The sequence below is a fragment of the Schistocerca cancellata genome, chromosome 1, assembly GCF_023864275.1.
Source record: "Schistocerca cancellata isolate TAMUIC-IGC-003103 chromosome 1, iqSchCanc2.1, whole genome shotgun sequence".
NCBI classification, from domain to species: domain Eukaryota; kingdom Metazoa; phylum Arthropoda; class Insecta; order Orthoptera; family Acrididae; genus Schistocerca; species Schistocerca cancellata.
Window position 1 is genome coordinate 791,068,771 of NC_064626.1, and position 27,680 is coordinate 791,096,450.

A 27,680-nucleotide genomic window follows, 5' to 3' on the forward strand; every position below is an offset into this window, starting at 1 on the left:
GTGCAAAATGGCTAAGCAGGCATGGCTAGAGGACAAATGTAGGGATGTAGAGGCTTATCTCACTATGGGTAAAATAGATACTGCCTACAGGAAAATTAAAGAGACCTTTGGAGAAAAGAGAACCACTTGTATGAATATCAAGAGCTCAGATGGAAACCCAGTGCTAAGCAAAGAAGGGAAAGCAGAAAGGTGGAAGGAGTATATAGAGGGTCTATACAAGGGCGAGGAACTTGAGGGCAATATTATGGAAATGGAAGAGAATGTGGATGAAGATGAAATGGGAAATATGATATTGCGTGAAGAGTTTGACAGAGCACTGAAAGACCTAAGCTGAAACAAGGCCCGGGAGTAGACAACATTCCACCAGAACTACTGACAGCCTTGGGAGAGCCAGTCCTGACGAAACTCTACCATCTGGTGACCAAAATGTATGAGACGGGCAAAATACCCTCAGACTTCAAGAAGAATATAATAATTCGAATCCCAAAGAAAGCAGGTGTTGACAGATGTGAAAATTACCGAACTATCAGCTTAATAAGTCACAGCTGCAAAATACTAACGCGAATTCTGTACAGACGAATGGAAAAACAGGTAGAAGCCGACCTCGGGGAAGATCAGTTTGGACTCCGTAGAAATATTGGAACACATGAGGCAATACTGACCTAACGACTTATCTTAGCAGAAGGATTAAGGAAAGGCAAACCTACGTTTCTAGCATTTGTAGACTTAGAGAAAGCTTTTGACAATGTTAACTGGAATACTCTCTTTCAAATTCTGAAGGTGGCAGGGGTAAAATACAGGGAGCAAAAGGCTATTTACAATTTGTACAGAAACCAGATGGCAGTTATAAAAGTCAAGGGACATGTAAGGGAAGCAGTGGTTGGGAAGGGAGTGAGACAGGGTTGTAGCCTCTCCCTGATATTATTCAATCTGTATATTGAGCAAGCAATGAAGGACACAAAAGAAAAATTCGGAGTAGGTATTAAAATCCATGGAGAAGAAATAAAAACTTTAAGGTTCGCCGATGACATTGTAATTCTGTCAGAGACAGCAAAGGACTTGGAAGAACAGTTGAACGGGATGGACAGTGTCTTGAAAGGAGGATATAAGATGAACATGAACAAAAGCAAAACGAGGATAATGGAATGTAGTTGAGTTAACTTGGATGATGCTGAGGGAATTGGATTAGGGAATGAGACACTTAAAGTAGTAAGGGAGTTTTGCTATTTGGGGAGCAAAATAACTGATGATGGTCGAAGTAGAGAGGATATAAAATGTAGACTGGCAATGGCAAGGAAAGTGTTTCTGAAGAAGAGAAATTTGTTAACATCGAGTATAGATTTAAGTGTCAGGAAGTCGTTTCTGAGAGTATTTGTATGGAGTGTAGCCCTGTATGGAAGTGAAACATGGACGATAAATAGTTCGGACAAGAAGAGAATAGAAGCTTTCGAAATGTGGTGCTACAGAAGAATGCTGAAGATTAGATGGGAAGATCACATAACTAATGAGGAGGTATTGAATAGAATTGGGGAGAAGAGGAGTTCGTGGCACAACTTGACTAGAAAAAGGGATCGGTTGGTAGGACTTGCTCTGAGGCATCAGGGGATCACCAATTTAGTATTGGAGGGCAGCGTGGAGGGTAAAAAACATAGAGGGAGACCAAGAGATGAATACACTAAGCAGATTCAGAAGGATGTAGGCTGCATTAGGTACTGGGAGATGAAGCAGCTTGCACAGGATAGAGTAGCATGGAGAGCTGCATCACATCATTCTCAGGACTGAAGACCACAACAACAACAACAATCTTTTTGCACAAAAGCGAATCAAATCATTTTAAAATACTTGCAGTTACTACGAGGTGCATTCAAGTTCTAAAAAAGGACAGGTATACACTCGCTCGCTCACACACACACACACACACACACACACACACACACACACACACACACGAATCCATCCGCACATGTGCGGATGGATACGCGTGTGTGTGTGTGTGCGCGCAAGTGTATACCTGTCCTTTTTTCCCCCTAAGGTAAGTCTTTCCGTTCTTGGGATTGGAATGACTCCTTACCCTCTCCCTTAAAACCCACATCCTTTCGTCTTTCCCTCTCCTTCCCTCTTTTCTGATGAAGCAACCGTTGGTTGCGAAAGCTTGAATTTTGTGTGTATGTTTGTGTTTGTTTGTGTGTCTATCAACCTGCCAGCACTTTCGTTTGGTAAGTCACATCATCTTTGTTTTTAGATATATTTTTCCCACGTGGAATGTTTCCCTCTATTAAATCCATATGACTATGTTGATTTGAAGTGCATTCAGGCTGCCACTTAAAACTGAGTTACTCATATGCGACCTATCTCATCTTGTGCTGAATACTTATAGAGCAATGACAGAATGATCTTTTCTGTTGCTCTGAATTATATCATGGCCAAGATACAATAAGTACAACAGATGTAAAAATTATTCCAATATTCAAGCTTCTCTGCTGATTAGTTACTGTTCTGTCAAACTCACAGATACATTACAACTGTTTCCCTGGCTATGAAATATACCTTTATTAGCAGTTTTTGACAATTACAGTTGCATATAATGAAATGAATATTCATTTCTTATTCCTTGTTCCTGTTCTGCCTATTCATATTTGCTATTGTGCATGTATTTTTCACTGTGCTAACTCAAGAAATATGTTAATAATTAAGTAAATATTTGTGCTTTAGGCTTGAAGGGTTGTGACTGTCAGCGAAGACCTTAGCAATGCCTTTAGCATATGGTACTAGATGGCATATTGCTTCTCATTACAGTCTAGTGACTATGGATAGCTTTGACTCGACTTCTTTGTGCTCTGAAATGAGGAACATTCTTTTCACTTCGCCCAAAGTCGCTTTCTACTGCCCAAACAATCTACAAACTACTTCTGTCCAACCGTATATACACCTGGTCCCAACCTCTTGCCATCTGAGTTACGTACCATTAAAAGTCATAGGTGCAAGGCCTACTCTATGTGCCCACAGAGAACATGTTATTCATTTCATTGCATTTATTTATTTATCCAGAAATCTTGTTGTGTTATTACACATAGATGTAGGATAAGTTACATTTAACATGCTTTGATACATAAATATACTTATTTTGAAGGTATTCAGTTACATGCATAAGTATAGACATTCTTAAGATACACATTTACATAAATTATATGCTGTACATAATCAACTTTTTTGGTATGTTACATAGTCAGATAATGATTACAGAGTAACACTATTTACATTGTGTTATCATAAGTGCAGATGAGCCATAACAAGGAACAGTTATATCTGTGAATACAGTCAAATAAGTCAGTTTAAAGTAATATTTTAACACATGCAGTAAAATACATTACAAAAATTGTTTTAGATTACTATTCATAAATTCTTCCACTGAATAGAAGCAGTGCTTCTGTAGGATTGATTTTATTTTGGATCTGAATCCTCTCTGGCAAGACCTGACATTTTCAGGTAGCTTCTTGTACAGAAGTACTCCCCTGTACCTTACACTACTGTGCTCTCTATGTAGCCGTTGATCACCTATACATATGTCATTGGAATGACGAGTATTATGATAGTGAACATCACTATTTTTTGTAAATATATGGAGATTTTCATGAATAAAACACACTGTTTCATGAATATAGATACAAGGCACTGGCAAAATACTGAGCTCCTTAAAGAGATGTTTAGTGGTGGAAGACAGGGGTACTTGTTTCATTGTCTTAATTATTCGCTTCTGCATAATAAATACATTCTTATGGGAGAAGCCCCAAAAAGGAATGCAATATGTAATTATTGAGTGTACTAATGCAAAGTAGGCACATTTTAGTGTTTTGATATCACAGATTTTACTTAAAATACTAAAAGCGTAGCACAAACTGTTCATTTTACTTAATAATTTATCTTTATGTATGTCCCACTTTAGTGTGTCATCTATCCACACTCCAAGGAATTTTGTGGCTCTTTCTCGCTGTATGGGCATATTCTCAATCCTGATATCATCTATCGCAGACAATACCTTTTGTGTTGAGTGGAAATTTATATACACTATTTTATCTTTATTTAGGAGAAGTTTGTTTTTGTCCAACCAGTTTACCTTGTATCAGCAATTGTGGAGTTGAGTTGATGAGGACAGTGATTTGAAAACAGTATATTGGTGTCATCAGCAAACATTACCATAGACCTTCCTGAATGCCTTGGGGCAGATCATTGATTAATATTAGAAATACAAGGGGACCAAGTGTAGAGCCTTGCGGAATACCTTGTCTTACAACTTGCTCCTCTGATTGAGCATTTTCACCAATTTTTGATGTAATCACTACTTTCTGTACTCTGTCTGAGAGATATGACCTAAACCAGTCATTGCAATTTCCCCTAATCCCATAACGTAGCAGTTTCTCCAAAAGTAATTCATGGTTGACAAGATGAAAAGCTTTAGTGAGATCAAGAAACACACCTATTGTGTGTTTTCTATCATTGAGTGCCCTATAGATTTCATTTATAAATGAATATAATGCTCCATTTATTGATCTCCCTTTCCTAAACCCAAACTGGTGAGGACTTAGTATGCAGTTACTTTCCACGAAATTTATAACACGGCCATATACTGATTTTTTGAGGACTTTTGATAAGGTTGAGATGGGTCTGTAGTTGTTTACATCACTCCTTTCCCCTTTTTTAAACAGAGGAATAACTTTTGCTGCTTTAAAAATTCTAGGAAATTGACCTGATGATAAAGAGCAGTTTATTATATCTGACAGTGGTTCACACACATGACGGCAGACTCATTTTAAAAGGCAATCAGATATACCATCAAGACCACAGGAATGTTTGTTTGGTCTCTGCCTTATAATATTGCAGATTTCATTTGGTGTGAGTGGGTCAAGGAAAACTGATTGTGGGAATACTGCTGAATCTGAGTGATGAGCGAGTGCAGGAGTCTCGATTAAAGAAGAAAACTTGTCACCAATATTTGTGAAATGGTCATTAAATATTTCACATAATTGCTTAGGGTCAGTGATAACACCATCCTGATCTTTAATACAGGTTATTGAGTGTGTCTTAACTTTTTGCCAACTGTTTCATTTATCAATCTCCACACAGCTTTTGATTTATTACTTGAGTTGATAATGAATTGCCTATTATACATTTTCTTTGCTTCATGAATTACCTTGTTTAGAATTCTTTTATACTGCTTTAAATAGTTACGGAATACCTCACCGCCTATAGTTTTACTGTAGGCATATAGCAGTCTCTTATTTCTGCAAGAGGTTTTTATTTCTGGTGTTAACCATTTATTATTGGACAGTTGAGATGTGTATTTTTTAGCTGTAAGTTTGATTGGGAATGCCACTTCATAGCAGTGTCGCAAGTACTCATAAATTCATTAGCCTTTCTGTCAACATTGCTGGCACAATAGACACCTTTCCAGTCAGCTTCATGGAGCAGAAGTGAGAAATGTGCTATATTATTTTTATTGCCAGTTGATCTTTTGTAAGTCTGTTGGGGAGGTTCTGTTTGTCTATTTTCATCTTGCATGGTCATATTCAGTATCAAGCAGTTGTGATCTGATATACTGTTGGAGATGTTGCCTAGTTTGCAGACAGATGACATGTCAGTGTTAACCAAAACAGCATCTATTGCAGAGGAACTGTTATTAGTTGTTCTAGTAGGTTTTTGTTTAAGTTTATCATGTTATAACATTGCAATATATTCACTATTTCTCAGGAAGCAGTGGATTCTACTAGGAAATCTATATTCAAGTCCCCACATAATACTGGGATATTTTAAACTATGCTGTTGTAGTAGCATATCTAGTTTGGAGGTGAATATTTGAATGTTACCATCAGGTGGTCTGTAGATACATGTAACTAAAAGCTTAGTAGATTTAACTACTTCTGTGACATGTTCAAAATGCTTTTCACAGTTCATATGCTTGGTTTTAAGTAATGGATTACATCCTACATTATCTCTGGCAAGTATTAGACAGCCACCTCCCTTTTTATTAGTTCTGCAAAAATTGTTAACCATTTGAAAGCCTGGAAGGGAAAAATAGGCAGCTTCATTATCTTTAAGCCAATGCTCGGCTATACAAAGCACATCTATAGTGTCTCTAAAGCTTTCTGAAAATATTTGTAGTTCTAAACTTTTGTTCCTTATGCTTTGCATATTCTGGAAGAAAACACAAAATTTTGATTTTTTGTGTGAGTACACTGGTTTTTCAAGTAACTCTTTTTGTTTTGTAGTCCAAAAATGATTTCCTTTGAGAGTTAACTATTGCAGGAATAGGCAGCTGCGATAAGCAATCACTAGTTTTATCTATATTAGGTGTGCTGAATTGAGCTCTGATGTTGGTTCCATCAGAGCACATTCTATTCTAGCTGCATTCCAGAGGCATAGCCTACTTTGTCAGGGCAGACCCACTTGCAAAAGGAGTCATGCTATATACCAAATTGGCTGAAACTTCTGCAAACAAATAAGCTGTCCACCTAAATCACTGCAACCGAACAATGCCCAGGGGCAAAACTGAGCACCCAGTGGCACTAATGCTGCTGTGTTTTGCAACCCATGCCATTGAAACAACGCCCTATCCTAATTTCAATTTCCCTTAATTTCATACATGTTATTTGTCCTTACAATATATCTGTTGCTCCCATAATACTCTTGGCCCAAATGTCTGCTGTGGTGTTGTGCACATAAATAAGCATGTCGGTCTGTACACACAGAACATTTAGAATTGATTTTCATACTAGTTTAGGTATGATGAGGATACTTAACAACTGTAGTTTTTTTTGTGTGTGCCATAACACAAACATGACAAGTAGTACATTAAAAGTGACAGTGTCATTTTTTCAAGAATATAAAAGTTTTGTAGGGATAGCCAGAAGCAGAAACAGGGACCCAGTGTGGTGCTCACCCCAGCATTGCCAGTTATGAGGCTGGAGTGGCTGGCAGTTTTGCAAATAATTTTCTCCAGTTCTCCCTCTCTCTGCACAGAATGCACCAAACAGCTGCATTCTTAGTTGCACATCATAATAGCCCCTGTCGCACACCCAGGTCCATCCCTCTCATGCCTCACCACTTGTCCACTTCACCATGTGTCACTCTGAATGTCCTCTGCCTGCATCAGTCCAAGTTCACTGGTGCCACATTCCCATACTGTTCTCTTGGTGCCTCTCCTCTCCAACCACCAGCCTGCACTCCCTTCACCCTTCCCTGCCATTCCTCAACTCCCTTTTCCCCTCGACCATTCCAACCGGCAGACACTCACTACAGTCAAGTCACAATGCAGGGACAATATAGCTGTCAAGACATTGTCGCTGCACATGTTTGTGTGTCGGGAAGTCCAAAAAAAATGGCTCTGAGCACTATGGGACTTAACTTCTGAGGTCATCAGTCCCCTAGAACTTAGAGCTATTTAAGCCTAACTAACCTAAGGATATCACACACATCCATGCCCGGGGAAGGATTCGAACCTGCGACCATAGCGGTCGCGCGGTTCCAGACTGTAGCGCCTAGAACCGCTTGGCCATTCCAGCCAGCCGGGAAGTCCAGATGACTTCTTTAGTTAGCTGTATTGGCCTGGCACAGCTGCAAGATTTCCACTGCTACAGAAAATGAATTACAATAATACCCTTCATCAATTGGCTGTGGCATTTTGTTTTGGCTCCTCTAGTGGGTTGCTACGCTATTGTGGCAGATGTTTTTAATGTTTACTAAGACCTTGGATATGTACCTGCGAACAAGCAAAGTATTAATTATGTAACTTCATACTTTCAGTGCCATAATTAAAACTTTATGATCATCCCTAAAGTGTGTGTTCTTTTTTTTTTCTTTAAAGATAGGCCTGAGGTAGGACACTGTCTGAAAGTTTAGCTTCTGTTTCTATCACGTTTATATGCCCATCAACTGCTCAATGCCTAAGCTATATACTGAGTTGCCACCATTATTCCTTCCATTATTTATATTCCACCCAGGACATGACCCATACTTCAGTGGACTTTGAATGCATTCAGCCAACCAACTCAGATGTTTCGTTGTTTAGCCATCCTCCACCTGAATTAATATTCCATCTGTAATTACTTTATGATTTTAGGACATTTAATGTTGACATTCCGTAACACTGTTACTATGCAGAATGTATTTTTCTTCAACAAACATGTTGATTTAGTCAGCATTCACATCCATTTAACTACCATGGCATCTGATTAGAATATTTAATTTAAAATTGACAATCATTTAACACTGAAAAAACCATAAAACTGATCCTCGTATTTATGCAATCACAGAGCAGTCATTCTATGAATAATGTGCTGTCAGCTGTAATGAAAAAGGGAGGGCTAATGTGAAACAATGAAATTGATACAGGAAGAAAAACAGGACATAATGGGCCAGGGAAAGCTCAATAGTAGTTCATTTGATATTACTGGAAACAGGACACAATGGGATAGGAAAAGCACAAAAGTAATTTATTTGATATTACTGGCTAGGATATCAATTATAGCAGTTAAGTTAATTTAGCAGGACCACTCTTTCTCTCCTTACTTTTGTTAACTGCATTACTTACCTTTTCAATATCTTTCTTCACAGCATTCATTTTCTCCCGTAACAGCATGGCTTCCTGTTGTAAAATCTCTGTATCTCGCATTATTCGTGGCAGACTCTGCAGTATCTGTTAAAGATTGTAAAATGGGAAGTTACAAATGAAAATATGATTACATAACAGTAATGAATTAGGGGAGCAATCTAGAAAGTAAGTTCTGTTGGCAATTATAAGAATAATAAGCAGTGGTTATCAGGTAAAAAGACTTGTGTGCTTTTTCTAACAGATAGCCATGGCAAAAAACCGTTTAGTATGTTTCAAGAAATAAGACATAGTTCTGACTATTGTAGTCAAATGTGAAGTAAGAACTAACATGTTGCAGGCACAGGCATTCGTACGAAAACCATGCAATAAAATGACTTTGTAGTAAGCATAACAGGGTCCAATGATATAGCGAAAAATGAAGCAGATGTCTGTGTAAAAGCTCTACAGAATTTTCTAGAACAGAACAAAACAAGAAAGACAGTAGCTACTACAGTGCCACATAGGCACAATATAATCTATAGTTCACGCAAAAATAATGAAATTCAAAGGACAAATATTAAAATAAAGAAACTGTGAGCTGAATATGCAAGCTGTGATGTGCTCCATATTAGTAAACTGCTGCATAGCCTTCACACCAAGCATGGCTTCCACCTAAACTGTGATGGGAAGAAGTTTGTGTGTGATTGTGGCAGTGAAATAATTCAAGAAAGACTCCAACAGAATAACAATGTCTATGAATGTAGTTATTTGAATAATAACGGAAATGAATTAGGATAAATTGACTTGGCAAGCAATAAACCTCTCAGAATGGAACTAGACACTAGAAGGAACAATCAAAAGAGTGAGTGTTTACAGACAATAAACAATAAACCTAAATCTACATCTACATCTACATTTATACTCCGCAAGCCACCCAACGGTGTGTGGCGGAGGGCACTTTTACGTGCCACTGTCATTATCTCCCTTTCCTGTTCCAGTCGCGTATGGTTCGCGGGAAGAACGACTGTCTGAAAGCCTCTGTGCGCGCTCTAATCTCTCTAATTTTACGTTCGTGATCTCCTCGGGAGGTATAAGTAGGGGGAAGCAATATATTCGATACCTCATCCAGAAACGCACCCTCTCGAAACCTGGCGAGCAAGCTACACCGCGATGCAGAGCGCCTCTCTTGCAGAGTCTGCCACTTGAGTTTGTTAAACATCTCCGTAACGCTATCACGGTTACCAAATAACCCTGTGACGAAACGCGCCGCTCTTCTTTGGATCTTCTCTATCTCCTCCGTCAACCCGATCTGGTGCGGATCCCACACTGATGAGCAATACTCAAGTATAGGTCGAACGAGTGTTTTGTAAGCCACCTCCTTTGTTGATGGACTACATTTTCTAAGGACTCTCCCAATGAATCTCAACCTGGTACCCGCCTTACCAACAATTAATTTTATATGATCATTCCGCTTCAAATCGTTCCGCACGCATACTCCCAGATATTTTACAGAAGTAACTGCTACCAGTGTTTGTTCCGCTATCATATAATCATACAATAAAGGATCCTTCTTTCTATGTATTCGCAATACATTACATTTGTCTATATTAAGGGTCAGTTGCCACTCCCTGCACCAAGTGCCTATCCGCTGCAGATCTTCCTGTATTTCGCTACAATTTTCTAATGCTGCAACTTCTCTGTATACTACAGCATCACCCGCGAAAAGCCGCATGGAACTTCCGACACTATCTACTAGGTCATTTATATACATTGTGAAAAGCAATGGTCCCATAACACTCCCCTGTGGCACGCCAGAGGTTACTTTAACGTCTGTAGACGTCTCTCCGTTGATAACAACATGCTGTGTTCTGTTTGCTAAAAACTCTTCAATCCAGCCACACAGCTGGTCAGATATTCCGTAGGCTCTTACTTTGTTTATCAGGCGACAGTGCGGAACTGTATCGAACGCCTTCCGGAAGTCAAGAAAAATCTGGTACTGTAGATCAAACGAACATTTGCTTTATTAGGAATAAAATATTAGAACATTTTTATAATACTGAAAATGTTGGTGTTGTATGTGTAACAGAACACTGGAGGACAGATCAGGTAGAATATTTTATTCCTCAAGGTTATACTGTTGGTGAAATAAAGTGTAGACACGAAAGAAAGAATAGAGATGCACTAATACTTGTTAGAGATACTATAATGTTTTCTAAGATAGATGTTAGCACTTACCATACTGAACTAGATGGAGAATTAAGCTGTATAAGAGTTAGTGCAGAGATTACCATAAATGTTAGTTTATACAGGGTGTTACAAAAAGGTACGGCCAAACTTTCAGGAAACATTCCTCACACACAAATAAAGAAAAGATGTTATGTGGACATGTGTCCCGAAATGCTTAATTTCCATGTTAGAGCTCATTTTAGTTTCGTCAGTATGTACTATACTTCCTCGATTCACTGCCAGTTGGCCCAATTGAATGAAGGTAATGTTGACTCCGGTGCTTGTGTTGACATGCGACTCATTGCTGTACAGTACTAGCATCAAGCACATCAGTAGGTAGCATCAACAAGTTAGTGTTCATCACGAACTTGGTTTTGCAGTCAGTGCAATGTTTACAAATGCGGAGTTGGCAGATGCCCATTTGATGTATGGATTAGCATGGGGCAATAGCCGTGGTGTGGTACGTTTGTATCGAGACAGATTTCCAGAACAAAGGTGACCCGACAGGAAGACGTTCGAAGCAATAGATCGGCGTCTTAGGTAGCACGGAACATTCCAGCCTATGACTCACGACTGGGGAAGACCTAGGACGACGAGGACACCTGCAATGGATGAGGCAATTCTTCATGCAGTTGACGATAACCCTAATGTCAGAGTAAGAGAAGTTGCTGCTGTACAAGGTAACGTTGACCACGTCACTGTATGGAGAGTGCTACGGGAGAACCAGTTGTTTCCGTACCATGTACAGCATGTTCAGGCACTATCAGCAGCTGATTGGCCTCCACGGGTACACTTCTGCGAATTGTTCATCCAACAATGTGTCAATCCTCATTTCAGTGAAAATGCTCTCTTTACAGATGAGGCTTCATTCCAAAGTGATCAAATTGTAAATTTTCACAATCAACATGTGTGGGCTGACGAGAATCCGCATGCAATTGTGCAATCACGTCATCAACACAGATTTTCTGTGAACGTTTGGGCAGCCATTGTTGGTGATGTCTTGATTGGGCCCCATGTTCTTCCACCTACGCTCAATGGAGCACGTTATCATGATTTCATAGGGGATACTCTACCTGTGCTGCTAGAACATGTGCCTTTACAAGTAGGACACAACATGTGGTTCATGCACGATGGAGATCCTGCACATTTCAGTCGAAGTGTTCGTACGCTTCACAACAACAGTTTCGGTGACCGATGGATTGGTAGAGGTGGACCAATTCCATGGCCTCCACGCTCTCCTGACTTCAACCTTCCTGACTTTCATTTATGGGGGCATTTGAAAGCTCTTGTCTACGCAACCCCGGTACCAAATGTAGAGACTCTTCAGGCTCGTATTGTGGACGGCTGTGATACAATACGCCATTCTCCAGGGCTGCATCAGCGCATCAGGAATTCCATGCGATGGAGGGTGGATGCATGTATCCTCGCTAATGGAGGACATTTTGAACATTTCCTGTAAGAAAGTGTTTGAAGTCACCCTGGTACGTTCTGTTGCTGTGTGTTTCCATTCCATGATTAATGTGATTTGAAGAGAAGTAATAAAATGAGCTCTAACACGGAAAGTAAGCGTTTCCGCACACATGTCCACATAACATATTTTCTTTCTTTGTGTGTGAGGAATGTTTCCTGAAAGTTTGGCCGTACCTTTTTGTAACACCCTGTATAGATCTCCAGGAGGAGATGTAAACATATTTTTTTTAAAGATGTGAACGGATTATGAGGAAAATTTTGAAAACTAAGATAAACGTCATTATTTGTGGCAATTTCAACACCGAAATGACCAACAAGGATGAACATGTTACAAGAAATTTTTTTTAACATATTAAGATCTCTAAATATTCACTGTACAAACTACACACCTACATGGAATAATGCCTGCTTTGAGAACATTACAGTTATTTTTTCTGAGATATTTATGATTTCATCCTTGTTAGTGGTGCACTAGCAGACCATGAACCCTTAATTTTAATATTTTGCTGTGATCAGTAGTTTAAGTAAGACACATCAACCAGCATGAAATCCAATGCTAAATGGTTAAGAGACCAGAAAGGTGAATATATTATTCTACTTATTGACAGATTAGCTGATGTTAGCTTGATTAGCTAAATGCAGCACTGGATCCTGAAGAAGTAAATGATTACTTTATAAACTCTGTGAGTAGGTTGCAAGACAAAATTAATCAAAATGTGCTGTAGAACCTCTTGGTGCTGAGTCACCTAAGGGGTGTGCCTTTCACTGGGATGTTGTCACCCCCAAGGATATTATAAAAGCTGTGTCAAGATTCTCAGACTCCAGTGTTATGACTGTTATTGGTTCTCCAATTATGTGAATAAAAAAAAATAGTACATACTATCTGTCAACCTCTTACTATCATCTTTAATAAGAGTTCAGAATCTGGAGTTTCCCTTGGTGCACTCAAAATTGCTCAGCGACACCAGCCTTTAAAAAAGGGGGATACACATTTCCCCCAAAACTAGCGACCAATTTCTATTGTCCAAATTTTCTCCAAACTTTTAGAGACTCTAATGTGCAAGCAGCTGAACAGCTATTTTGGAAAGCATGAGCGCCTCTCCAATACACAGTCACAGTATGGATTCCAACATGGCAAAAATACAACTGCTGCTATTATACAACTGCAAAAATACAACTGCATTTGAACATTGGGTTCTAGTATCAGTTGTATTTTGTGATCTCAGCAAAGTCTTGGGCTGTACACCATTTAACATCCTACTTGCAGAGCTGGCATATTATGTCGTACACAACCCATCTTTAGATGTAATCATGTAATATCCAAGCAACAGAAAGCAGTTTTTATCAGTCAGAAACAGATGTTCTTCCTTGAAGGAAGTCTGGACTGGAGTGCTACAGGGCTTAGTCCCTTTCCACTCATCGTTACAGTAAACAATCTGCCAAACCACATAGGAGCAGATTCCACAGTGTGTTACGCAAATGACATAACACTGCTAAAACCCACCATGACATGACAGAACTGCATCTAGCAATACAGGAAAGTTAGAACAAGCAATGAATAGGTTTTCTTAAAATGAACTCCTATGCAATCCTGATAAAACACAGGAACTAATTCTGGGTGTGAAAAGTAAATCAGTAAAGCTTTAGGCTTTTACATTGATTCAAAATTAAACAGGGAGTAACATATTAACCATGTCTACAGGAGAGTACCAACAGTAAGCTATCTCACGTGGAAACTGACGGATACAGTCATCGGTGAGTATCTAAAGGTTGCATATTTTGGCTTATTTCAATCACACACTTCCTACGGCATACTGTTCTGCGGACATTCCAGCTATTTCAGTGAAATTCTGAAAATTTGAGGGGGGGAGTAATCAGAAAGAACAATGAGCAATGTGGACACCTAAGGAACACTACCATCCCTCTTTATCAAGCTCCAGATATTGACTGTTGTTAATCTATACACAGTGTTGCATCACAAATGAGTACAGCACCACAGAGATGATACATCCTTGCAATACCAGGGGCAGACTGAATCTTGATATACTGAGACACAGACTCACAAGAACTGCAAACTCACACGAAATAACATGCTTAAAACTTTTAATGAACCTCCAATAGCTTCTCAGATAGTATCCCTTTATATTTTCAAAGTTAAGATGTATGATTGGTTACTGAAACACCCATTTTACAAGATAGCCAATGTATTTGAAATACACATGACTGACATTAGTAGTTAAGGATGTTTTTGAAAGATATGGAATCAAATTGTAAAAACTTCACTGTAAAAAATAATCTTAATTGAATATTTGATGTTCAAACCTATTCCACTGTATGCGATCAGCAGTGAATAAACTGAATAAATGGTGTGAAACATTGATTCAAATAGTATAAACCAGCAAATGTACATATCTTTCACTATTTTTCTAAATTTTACTCTTGAGGGTTTTATAATAGCATGCAATGAGTTTGTGTAGTCTTTCACTGTAATGACATAAATTCACAGTCTACCTCACAGCCTGCACAGCGCAAATCCTGCCACATAACGTATAGGAAACACTAAACAGGCAGATTAAGACATTCTAACATGACTGCCGAGAAACCCAATGGTATTAAATGGGAAAAATTAATGAACTAGATGCTAGGGTCACAGCTCTCTATGAAACATGTGCTCCTATGAGCAAGAGAGTAAGAAAACTGCCAACTGGCATAAGTCAAATGAACAACAGGGATGCTGTTCATGGATGTTTCAAGTCAAATCTGAAGCTTTAACACCATGAAGACTACAGAAAGCTACAAAACATTGAGGGGAAAAAACACACACACACACACACACACACACACACACACACACACACACACACACACACAATGCCAGTATCACACTCACAATTCTGTGAAAGAATGTCAACTCGAACTGTCAATTAATAAAAAAACAACCAAGATCATGATACTTAGACATCAATCAGGTACATCAGCTACTGATGTACTATATCAGAATATGAAAAAGTTGGTCACTTTTGTCAACTGTGGCTAAGTATTTCAGAAAGACGGTGGTTCAACACAGAAAATACGATGTAGAGTTGTTCTTGGTAGGGATGCTGCATCAAAGCTGACAGTGATTTCGAAAGACTGAGTACTAACCAGACATGCTAAATTGAAAGTGCTAAAGTATCTGGTGTTTCCAGTTTTCCTTTATGGTGCTGAAATATGGACAATAACTAAAGGGGACTGCAAAAGAATTGATGCTTTTGAGATGCAGACATACAGGACGCTGCTGAGAACATCATGAATAGAAAAACGAACCAACAAATCAATCCTTCATGAACTCATAGTGGAGAAGAGGCTGTCCAGTATGTGTTTACAGTGAATCCTGCAGTTCTTTGGTCACATACTTCGATGACAGGAGGATAACTTGAAACAGATAATCATCCAAGGCAAAGTCGATGGGAAAAAGAGTGCTGGGTAGACCATCAAGATGATGGAGAGATCAGATAAACTAGAACACACAACGAACATTGGGCTAGCTACTCCAAGATGCAGACGACCAGGAGAAATGGAGACAGACTGTTAAGAGCATTTTGAAATGGGTCACCAACTTTTAACTATGAAAGACAGTGTTGTTGTTGTTGATGATGATGATGATGATGGAGAGGTTTAACCATCCACCATTCAGTAAATTTATGAAAATCATTGCCCAACTCATATGCAGATGTGGCTGTTTCAATTCTGTTCATCTTTGAAAAAACAATACACACATGTTGTATTAACTCGCATAAACCAACCAAGTGATGGATGTTTAAACCTCTGAAGTGCATAAGAAAATAAAATAAATCATGACCGGTCACAGTAAAATCGAAGTTTCAACTGATATTGCCATGTTTAGGATATACAGGGTCCCATGAGGAACTATCAATATTTGGGGATATGACACGAACAATCATTCAAAGCAAAAATGTATAGTAAACATGGGCTCTAAAATGCATACCTTAACAGCCATGAACACTTGATCAGTAGAAGACACATGTTACACGGTAGTGAGGATGAAAAAGTACTCTTAGCTCTTAAGATATGCTCCTTAGAGTGAATGTTTGCTGGACTTTTTTACCTGTTTTGGTCCATACTACCACCTCAAAGTACGGGAAGCAAAGAGCTTGCAGTAGAAGGATTAGTCCTTATTTACTATACTTTTTTGCTTTGAATGATTGTCTCTGTCATATCTCTGAATAATGACCACCCCTATTCAATCAGCCAACAATATGCTGATTTTGTACTGTCATGATGCATCGGTAAACTCAGAAAGCCAAAAACCGGAAGATAAATGTAAATGGAAGGTAGTGACATACAGCAAAACGAAAAACAAGGCGACAGATACGCAACAAAAGGAAAATGAATTTTTAATAATTGGCGATTTGCTGCTGAAGAATATCGCTGTCTCCAATTGCAAGATCAACGTATGACCTCGAATTAGAAAGCAACAATTCAGTAAACGTTTTAAAAATATGGTAAATGCAAGACAAGCTACTACAAAACCAGATTCTGAAACCAGACATAATTATAAAGGGGTGTTTATACATGTTGGAACAAATTCGTTAAGGAGCAGCAGTGAGGAAGAAATGGCAAACAAACCAAGAAACTTGATTCGTTCTGCAAGAAATATGTATGTAGGATTTCAGCTGATACTTAGCAGAAGCATAAACAGAAGGTCAGTGAGTGAAAAATATATCGCCAAAATAAACTGTGCTCTTCAAGAACAATGTGATTGTCTTACGGGAGTTTTTATAGACCCAAACAAATTCCTATGTGAAAACTCACTAGCAAATGATGGCTTGCATTTAAATAGACTGGGGTCTGTAACATTCAGCAGAATGTTTGCAGATGTCTGCAAAATCATTAGAAGCTAGGGAAACTAATACGGCCAGAAGGGGGTGAAAAATTAACACACTCTAGCTGGAAAATAAAAATAAAAGCACCGTACAAAAAAAGACAACGCTAAAGAATCTGCCTCAGAATACAGCTCACAACATGTAAGCCAACAAACGAAAAATTACATAAAAGTACTTCATCAAAATATTCAATACTTTGGTTACAAAAAATTAGAAGCAGAAGTACTCCTGAGTGAAGTAAGACCAGACATATTATGCACCAGTGAATATGGACTAGCTGATAGTAAAATAGGTAATGTTGCAACAAAGGACTACAAACTAGCTAGTTACTTCAGCAGATCTAAATATAAGGTGGTGGCATTTGTATATATATTAAAACAGGTACTCTCCTAAAGAATGTAAACAGTGAAGCCACTACATTGCCCATAGCTAGAGAAAAAGACTTCGAAGTTACTGGTATAGTGACAGAGGATTTTAGAGTGTTTTGTGTGTCCAGGTCACCATGTGGTAATATTAACATCTTTCTGAAAAAAATTGCTAGCTTATTGAGAACGAATATGGAGAGAAACCTTATTATATGTGGAGACTTCAACATTGACATGGGAAAAGACACAAAAATATAACAGGATTTTGAAGAATTGTTAATACAGCATAACATGAAAGTAACAATAACTGCACCAACAAGAGTGACTTCACAAAGTGAGACAGTTATCGACAACATAATTACTTATATGTGTAACTATGAGTCACATGTAGTTCAGACAGAAATATCTGATCATCATGGACAACTGATCAGCTGTTGCAGAAGTAATGACACAGCATAAAAAAAAAAAGAAAAAAAAATCAAAGAAATTAGGGTAATTAGTAAACAAAATATCAACATCTTTAGAACAATGTTCAGTAAGAAAAACTGGAATGAAACCCTACAGACCCAGAGTGTAAATTAAAAATATGATGCATTTATTTCAACAATTAAATACCATTTTAATGTAGCATTTCTCAAAGTAGAAACACAAGAAAGGCTGAAAATTCAAACACAGTGGATTACCAGTGAAATACTACAACAGCAAAGGAAGCTGCAGGATCTGAGATGGAGGGGTCAAGCTGAAAACTATAAAATGTTAAAAAAGAAGTATAGAAAAACAAAAGAGAAGTCTAAGCAAAAGACACCACCATAATGAACTCAAAAAACAAGGCAAAGGCAGCTTGGAATGCAATTAATGCTGAAAGAAAGCAAAAAGATGGGCCAAACAAAGAAGAAGGTATAAGGTCAATTAAAATAGACAACACAGTGGTCACAGATGGTATGGAAATAGCAAACATACTGAATAATAACTATATCAGTGTAGTAGAAAACTTAAAATTGGAAAGAAATAGTAAAAAACAGAAGAGTGTTAAGGTACCAAAAAGATCATGCTGTACTATGTTCTTAAGACCAGTCACAGAAGATGAACTACGGAAAACTACACAGAAACTGAAGTCCAAGAAATCAGCTGGTGGTGATGAAATATCAAATCATGTAATAAAGCTGGTAAGTGAGCAGATAATAACACCACTGCTGAACATAGCAAACTGTTCTTTCAAAGATAGAATTTTTCCAGAAAAACTGAAGATAACGAAAGTGCTGCCAGTGTACAAGAAAGGGGATAAGGACGACCCCAACAACTACAAACCAGTTTCACTTATATCAGGTTTCTCGAAAATCCTAGAAATGCGTATGTATACCAGATCACTTGATTATTTGGGCAAACAAACATAACATTCTCATACCCTCACAACATGGTTCAGAAAGGGTACATCTACAGAATCAGCAACTGCCAATCTAACAGAATACATTTTACAATCCTTAGATGAAAAAAAGGTTGTCTCTGCAATGTTTCTGGATCTTTAAAAAGCATTTGACACCATTGACCATGAAATGCTGATACAAAAATTAGACAACTATGGCCTTCGAGGGCAACCAGGTGAATTGATAAAATCATACTTGTGCAACCGCAAGCAGTATGTATAATTAGGAAATTTGTACCAATCAAAAATCAAACCCATCAAATATGGAGTGCCGCATGGTTCGGTAATGGGGCCATTGTTATTTAATGTGTTTGTTAATGATAAAGGTGTTGAGGAGGAAGAAAAGAAAATACTGTATGCTGATGACGTGACAATACTAAATAGTGACCAAAATATGGAACAGCTTAAGAGTAGAGCATACATATCTGCAAATGTCACAGCTCAATTGCTGTTGGAAAATGAACTGGTTAAAAAACTACAAAAAGACTATGTATGCAGTGTTTAATGATGCAGCTTTCACAGTATTCAGACAAGACCTTCTGTGTACAGTGTATCATGGACTTCTTGAACCATTACAGTATGGAGAGACTGTACGGGGAAACTCAAACAAACAAGAGACAAAACGAGTGTTCACATTACAAGAAAAAGGCAATTAGGACCATTTTAAGAAGAAAGACTTCTGAAACGTGCAGAAACTGTTTCAAGAAGTTAGGTATCTTAATTCATCATTGTATATATACAAAACACTAAAGGACATCACAAAAGGTAGTGGATTACAAATGCACCCACAATACAAGAAGGAAGAATGAAGTACGGAGCATACCCTGCCGACTGGCAATGCTAGAAAAAGGACTCCAGTACTCTGGTATCAGACTACTAAGAAGTCTGCCTAAAAACCTGCACGATAGTGTACTTGACAATGACTTTCCAAAGAAACTTAAAGACTATCTAATTGAAAAAGAGTTTTACAGTGTTGCAGAATACTTACACCATTAAATTTGTATGTATTAGATTAGGAAATGAGACACTTAAAGTAGTAAAGGAGTTTTGCTATTTGGGGAGCAAAATAACTAATGATGGTCGAAGTAGAGAGGATATAAAATGTAGACTGGCAATGGCAAGGAAAGCGTTTCTGAAGAAGAGAAATTTGTTAACATCGAGTATAGATTTGAGTGCCAGGAAATCATTTCTGAAAGTATTTGTATGGAGTGTAGCCATGTATGGAAGTGAAACATGGACGGTAAATAGTTTGGACAAGAAGAGAATAGAAGCTTTCGAAATGTGGTGCAACAGAAGAATGCTGAAGATTAGATGGGTGGATCACATAACTAATGAGGAAGTATTGAATAGGATTGGGGAGAAGAGAAGTTTGTGGCACAACTTGACCAGAAGAAGGGATCGGCTGGTAGGACATGTTCTGAGGCATCAAGGGATCACCAATTTAGTATTGGAGGGCAGCGTGGAGGGTAGAAATCGTAGGGGGAGACCAAGAGATGAATACACTAAGCAGATTCAGAAGGATGTAGGTTGCAGTAGGTACTGGGAGATGAAGAAGCTTGCACAGGATAGAGTAGCATGGAGATCTGCATCAAACCAGTCTCAGGACTGAAGACCACAACAACAACAACAACAACAACAACAACAACAACAACAACAACAACAACATATTGTTATTCATTATCAATGATGTAAAAATGTAAGCTAAACGGATAGAAAAATAAGTGATAATCAATGTTACTAATTTGACATGTCTTACATTACACGTACATTTACTGTACACAATGTAATCTTACAGGATCAAATAAAATTCAATTCAATTCAACACATGCTGTCACCACTAATGCAAAGATCCCAACTAAATGAAACTGCTATTTAAGCCCTACAAAATCAAGAATGTTTGAGTGTTGCATGTACAACAGGGTGGTTGCAGTGCAGTGTACCTAATATTCTCATCAACAGATTGTACTTTCCATGTAACCTAATGTATATAATAAGCTTTTTACTTATATAGGATAATGATCAACTCAATTACTCAATAACAATAAATTATGTCACCTGCTGACTTGTGTCTTCCAAAGCACTGTTGACTTGTTGCACATACAGCTGCAGTTTCATGACTAATGAAGATGCAAATGCCTGGAAATGTTAAAACAAATTAACATTCTGACACAAAAGATGGAAATTTGTCAGAATTTATACAAACTTATGAGATACTTCCATGACTTACATCTCTGTTTTCTTGGGCTTCTGCCCTTCGAAATGTTTTGTTTATCCATTCCTTAACATCAAAATTGTCTTCAGAAAATGCTGATATATCCTAAAAGAAAAGGAAAATTATTAAATTACTGTAGTAATTAGCCATCGACACAACATCAAATGTTCATGCAAAATACCTCCATGGAAATGCCATGGCATCACTAATTCCATCATAATATGAACTTAATTTTCAGTATGAATTATCAAAAATAACATAAAAGAACCACAGCTTTTAAGTAGACTATGAAGTAAACAATTTATAATGAATTGTCAACATGAAGCCCTTTTATTGCTGTGCGTGATATTACAGGAGCGAGAGACAGTTCTCTTGCAAAATTGTCTGTCTGAGAAAGCTTACGAGTTAGACAACCTCACCTTACTGAGGTGATTTAACCTCTGCCAGGACAATGTGTTGTTTGTGTAAAATTGTTTGTCCCATATGTGAAAGAGAATGCTGCAGCAATAACTCATCAAATATATCTATGCATTTTTCCAGGTGTTTTATAGAACACTAAACCCCCAATTGCTCCAAGAAAAAATGATGATTAATAGTCTATGAATAATTTTAACAGCTAAAAATAAGGTGCAAGCAAGACATAATGTTTTACAGTCCATAATAGCATTAAACACTATCTAATACAAATCTGGCATTATGCTACATTGGCCATCTGAGAAACAGGTGATTCCACTTTCATCAAAATTGCCCATCTGACAAACAGATGACTCCACTTTCATCACACGAAAAGGTCACAGTATAAATGATGATAAATTGATGAAACAGGCAACTCAATAGTTCAAGGATAATACATCAAAGCTAAATGATAGTAAAGCAAAACATTACTTTTCTCTCTCATAAATCCTGATACTGACCCACACAATCTCGAGGAAAAGTCAGTGAAACTGTTAGGTATCAATCTGAACAATAAGTTCTGGTGGTATATCCAAACAGAAAAAGTTTGCAATAAATTATCAAGAGTAGTGTACTTGATAACAAAATTAAAGAACTATATCAATCAAGACCTACTCCTGATGGCCTATTCAGCAATTTTTCATTCACACGTGAACTATGGGCTGATAGATACTCTGGGTAACCTCTGCTGGGGATAATAATGTCTTCCTCTGGCTGAAGAAAGTAATACAATACATTTTTGGTGTACAGAACACTTCTTGCAAAAAATACTTCACCGAACACAAAATACTGTTCCCAGCTTGTACATAAATTCAAGTTTTTGTCTATACTACAGAGAATCACATTTATATAAATCACAGTTAATGTCTAGACTTATGAAACCAGTAACAGAAATGTGGACTAGACTATTTAAGACTAAGAATAACTTTGCACACACTGGAAAGGTGTTTCTGAACAAGATACGGCCGAATGTGAAAAATATTCCCACACAATAAATTTAAAATGGTGATGGAATCATGGCTAAAAAGAAAGACCTGCTTTAATGCTAAGGAAATCATATGTAATAGTGTAAATGATTTAGAAACTTACTTATGGTGTGAAATAAATGCTGTACAATACAGAAGTGCAAACTATCAATTGCATAAAGTAAATATGTAACACTATATTCAGTTGTAATATTATATGTCATAAAGAAATAACTTGCACTAGATGAAGTATCCTGTGACAGCAATATTGTCTTCAGACGTATAAAACGATTTGGTTTGATATCAGCAAAATTGCTAAGAATTCTTTGAGCAGGCCTAGTACTATGTCACATCCATTCAGTTCAAGAGGGTAGCGCAGGAAAAATGACAGAGGATTTCATATGAATTTAAGTTGCAATAACACGAATAGTTTTCAGCAGTTTAACAATAGTTACGTACGGTAACATTTTCTGAAAATCATACATGCTGACAAGTGAAGTATTAATTTGATAATTAATCAATTTAATAAGACTTCCTCCTCTCCATCTTTGTCAAACTAGACCAGTGTTAAGTAGAGGACGATACAATCAATGGTACTATTCCCCACAAGATTGTAGAAATACGGGTGTAATCAGATATTAGTACCTACAAATGAATTCTTAACTTAAAGGGCAGTTTGTATGCCAGTCATTGTTGTATGTGTATTTTATTGTGTGACACTGCATACCATGGGCGAAATACATGATTTGTACTTTAATGCAACAATCCCTTTCTGTGGTACAGCACCTACAACGGGAGCAAACAAGGGCTACCTAACCTTGTGTGTTAAAATCAAAACACAGCCATACCATCCCTCCGTGAATACAATGTTTGCTTTCTGGTGTGGGGTAAAGTACAGAATAATGCGGCGAGCAATTCAAAGATCAAAAGTATACAATTTGTCTTGGCGCATTAAAATGTATATTGTACAACAGAAATGACACTACACATTACCATTGTTGTATGCAACGCTTTTGCAGGGATATGCAGTGTCTGCTCACAACTGTCTTCAACATTTGAAGCTTAGCATTGTTTGTTGTGATTTTGAAGTGTAGCATCACTACCACGCTCGACCACGTAGACATCGATAAGGTCGACATGTATAGCGTAATGATATTCGATTTTTAAAATTATTACGATATCAATTGCTGATGATAAATTATCAGTATATAAAAACGCGTAAAACGCAGTTCTAAGCAAAGTCCAATAAATATCTATCTGAATAGAACCATAACAATAAACTTAATAATAATAATGCCATGATTGCAAAAAAATCTGACAAACACAATTCTGTAGCAATTATGAGCAAATATGAGCAGTCGACAACACTAAAAGACTGATTTTCTTTTCTGAAAACTACGTAACTAAGCTTAAAGAAGATCCAATAGCAGAGTTTCAAAGCTTAATAAGCAAAAGTGGTTAATAAATGAGATCAACCTAAAACCTATGAACTTCATGTTCCAATGAGGGATGTTGTTGATTCTAGAAACACTTCTTCCTTCAAAATTTGTCTGTTAATTGAACGAAATTCCGAAGCAGAACTATACGTTTGATACATCATAGTTATTTAAGAACAGAATTGATTTAATGACTAAAATTAAAGATATTGAAATTGTAGGAGACACTACGTTTGCTTCTTTTGATAGCTAACTTAATTTACAACTGTACCTTTTGAAGAAACAATAGAAATAAGTTTTATTAAATTATAAAAGGAAAAAAAATTATGAATTTCAGAAATATCAGAGGTCAGTGGCATGTTGCAATTAATATTGTCACATAATTACTCTACCTTAGACAGGAAACTACCAACAGACTGAGGGTCTTCCTGTGGGCAGTAGAGTATCAAGTTTCCTGGTAGACATATTTTCAATCAACTGGCAACCACTTGTCACTCTAGGAAGGAATTGTCGATAGCAACTATCTAAGCTATCCTACACGCTATTTTATACTCAATTTAGGACGCTAATTCGCAATAGGGAAATTTCTGACGTGGTTTACAGCTCGTCTCACAAAAGAAAGCAAACCAAGTGTCAGAGGCACTAAGTATAGGCGTAATGGCCAAGACAGTTGCTCAATTGATTGAGTTAGGCCAAGAAAACAGCAGTCCTAACCAAATGAAACGTATCTCTCATGTGTCAAAAATGAGTCCCAAGTGCCCAAAGCAGAACTAACAATTCATGTAATGAGAAAAGATGCTCTTCTACCAAACAGATATCATATTAATGCAAAGGTGGAAAAAACCAAATTTTGTCTACATTCCATCAAAATATAAAAGGTCTGAAGAATAAAATAGACCCACTTGTAATACAGCTAAGAATTGAAGAATATGGGAATAAGAAGGCGAACCTGATATGTGGTGTTTCTCTTTGCAGATTGAAAACTGCTAATTGTCAAAGATCTAGAATGGGGAAACATGGAGTTTCAATTTTTGATAGGAATAATGTAGCTGTAAATCTCTAGATTTAAGCAACTTCTGTGCTGAATAGAACTGTGACATAGTAGTGATAACAGTAGTAGCTTTATTTGCCTATCGACCATTAGCTACAATGACAGTGGATATATGATGTTCACAAACCCGTTGTGAAGGGGAGCAGGGGAGGGGGGGAGGGGCAATATCCCAGGTCGTAAACCTCAAAGTAGTTCAAGTCTCACAAGGATTTGGATCCCATAGTACAATCAGTTGGCAGATATGAGATTTCTATTACAAAATACATTTTGTATTATATTTTAAGCAAAAGAACATTTTCCCAGCAACGGCAATACTAATCTAACCTGAAGCTGAGTCTCTTAGCTCTACAACAAGACCGTAATTTGCTTATATATATTGTGTGGGGTCTACAGTTAATGAACTTGTAATCCACAACTATCTTCTCATTGATATTTTCTCTCCAAATTACCACAGAAATGAACGTAAATGAAAAGCAAGTAACATTTATTGAGTCTCAACTGTAATAAACATTTTCACTCTAAGACAAACAATGAGAGAGTGTAATAATTTTCAACTATAACATATAGAAAGTTTAAAGAACGCTCTGCTCTCACAGCAAGGAATAAGCATGATAGGCAGCACTCTGAGCGGCCAATGAGCGAATTTTCTTGATTAGATTACATTAGATTAATACTCGTTCCATGGATCATGAATACAATATTTCGTAACGATGTGGAACAAGTCAAATTTTCCAATACATGGCATAATTAAGTTAATTTTAGAGCATAATTAAGTTAATATAACAACTTTTTAAATAAGTTTTTTTTGTTTTTTTTTTTAAATTTACATCTAAAAATTCCTCTATGGAGTAGAAGGAGTTGTCATTCAGAAATTCTTTTAATTTCTTCTTAAATACTTGTTGGTTATCTGTCAGACTTTTGATACTATTTGGTAAGTGACCAAAGACTTTAGTGGCAGTATAATTCACCCCTTTCTGTGCCAAAGTTAGATTTAATCTTGAATAGTGAAGATCATCCTTTCTCTTAGTATTGTAGTTATGCACACTGCTATTACTTTTGAATTGGGTTTGGTTGTTAATAACAAATTTCATAAGAAAGTATATATACCGAGAAGCTACTGTGAATATCCCTAGATCCTTAAATACATCTCTGCAGGATGATCTTAGGTGGACTCCAGCTATTATTCTGATTACACGCTTTTGTGCAATAAATACTTTACTCCTCAGTTATGAATTACCCCAAAATATGATGACATATGCAAGGAATGAGTGAAAATAGGCTTAGTAAGCTAATTTACTAAGATGTTTATCACCAACATTTGTAATGACCCTTATTGCATAAGTCGCTGAACTCAAATGTTTCAGTAGATCATCAATGTGTTTCTTCCAATTTAATCACTCATCAATGGACACACCTAAAAATTTTGAATATTCTACCTTAGCTATATGCTTCTGATTAAGGTCTATATTTATTAATGGCATCATACCATTTACTGTACAGAACTGTATGTACTGTGTCTTATCAAAATTCAGTGAGAGTCCATTTACAAGGAACCGCTTAGTAATTTTCTGAAAGACATTATTGACAATTTCATCAATTAATTCTTGTTTGTCAGGTGTGATTACTATACTTGTATCATCTGCAAAGAGAACTAACTTTCCCTCTTCATGAATATAGAATGGCAAGTCATTAATATATATATTAAGAACAACAAAGGCCCCAAGACTGACCCTTGTGGAACCCCATTCTTGATTCTTCCCAGTTTGAGGAATGTGCTGATCTTTGCATATTATGAGAACTGTTTATTTCAACTTTCTGCACTCTTCCTGTTAGGTACAAATTAAACCATTTGTGCACTGTCCCACTCATGCCACAATACTTGAGCTTGTCTAGCAGAATTTCATGATTTACAAAATCAAAAGCCTTTGAGACATCACAAAAAATCTCAACGGGTGGTGTTCAGTTATTCAGATCATTCAAAATTTGATTGGTGAAAGCATATATGGCATTTTCTGTTGAAAAACCTTTCTGGGTAGACCTTGACGTTACTGGCGATCAGTTGATCACGCCTCTTGAGTGCATGGTTACTGGTCGCCACATCAGTCCCTCCCCCTCCGCCGCCCCCCTCCTGGAGAAGTGAAGCATTGTCCGCGTACACGAGACTCGACTCTGTCGAATAATCTTGCAGGAAATTGGATGTGCCACCCAGAGCATGTTTGGCCCAGAGACTGTAGCATTGGCGAGGTAGGGAAGTGGCTGGTCGCCCATAGAAGGCAGCGGAGGCGGTGGACTTGGCGGGGATGTGTCGACAGAGTTCTCAAAGACAAAGAAGGTTTAACCTGGTCATTAAGACAGTGTTGCGTTTACCATTGATTAGAATGTCCAGAGTTCTGTCGTTGCAGGCGAAGACATGCTGGGGACCGGTATATGGTAGTACAGGGGCGATTTAATTCCATTGCGATTTAGTGTGACATGAGCACTATTCGATAATTCCTAGTGCACAAATGAGGGACGTTATCCATGCTGTGATGCTGACTGGGGTCAGGGCCATGTGATATGTCCTCCACATTACACTATTAATTCTAGTTGGTGTTGTTGTTGTTGTGGTC

At 37.5% G+C, this 27,680-nt stretch overlaps 1 protein-coding gene across 1 annotated transcript in view; it reads right to left on the reverse strand.

Annotated features, from left to right (window-relative positions):
- The window catches only part of LOC126187608 (conserved oligomeric Golgi complex subunit 7), an 82,400-nt gene extending 58,695 nt beyond the window's left edge, over positions 1-23,705 (reverse strand). Inside the window, exons 1-4 of the mRNA XM_049928802.1 lie at positions 23,578-23,705; positions 21,182-21,271; positions 21,010-21,090; positions 8,585-8,689 (exon numbers count right to left, since the gene is read on the reverse strand). Of these exons, the coding sequence (XP_049784759.1) occupies positions 8,585-8,689; positions 21,010-21,090; positions 21,182-21,271; positions 23,578-23,580 (279 nt within the window). The 5' untranslated portion in view covers positions 23,581-23,705. The remainder of the gene's footprint in view (positions 1-8,584; positions 8,690-21,009; positions 21,091-21,181; positions 21,272-23,577) is intronic.
- Between the last annotated feature and the right edge of the window lie 3,975 nt (positions 23,706-27,680).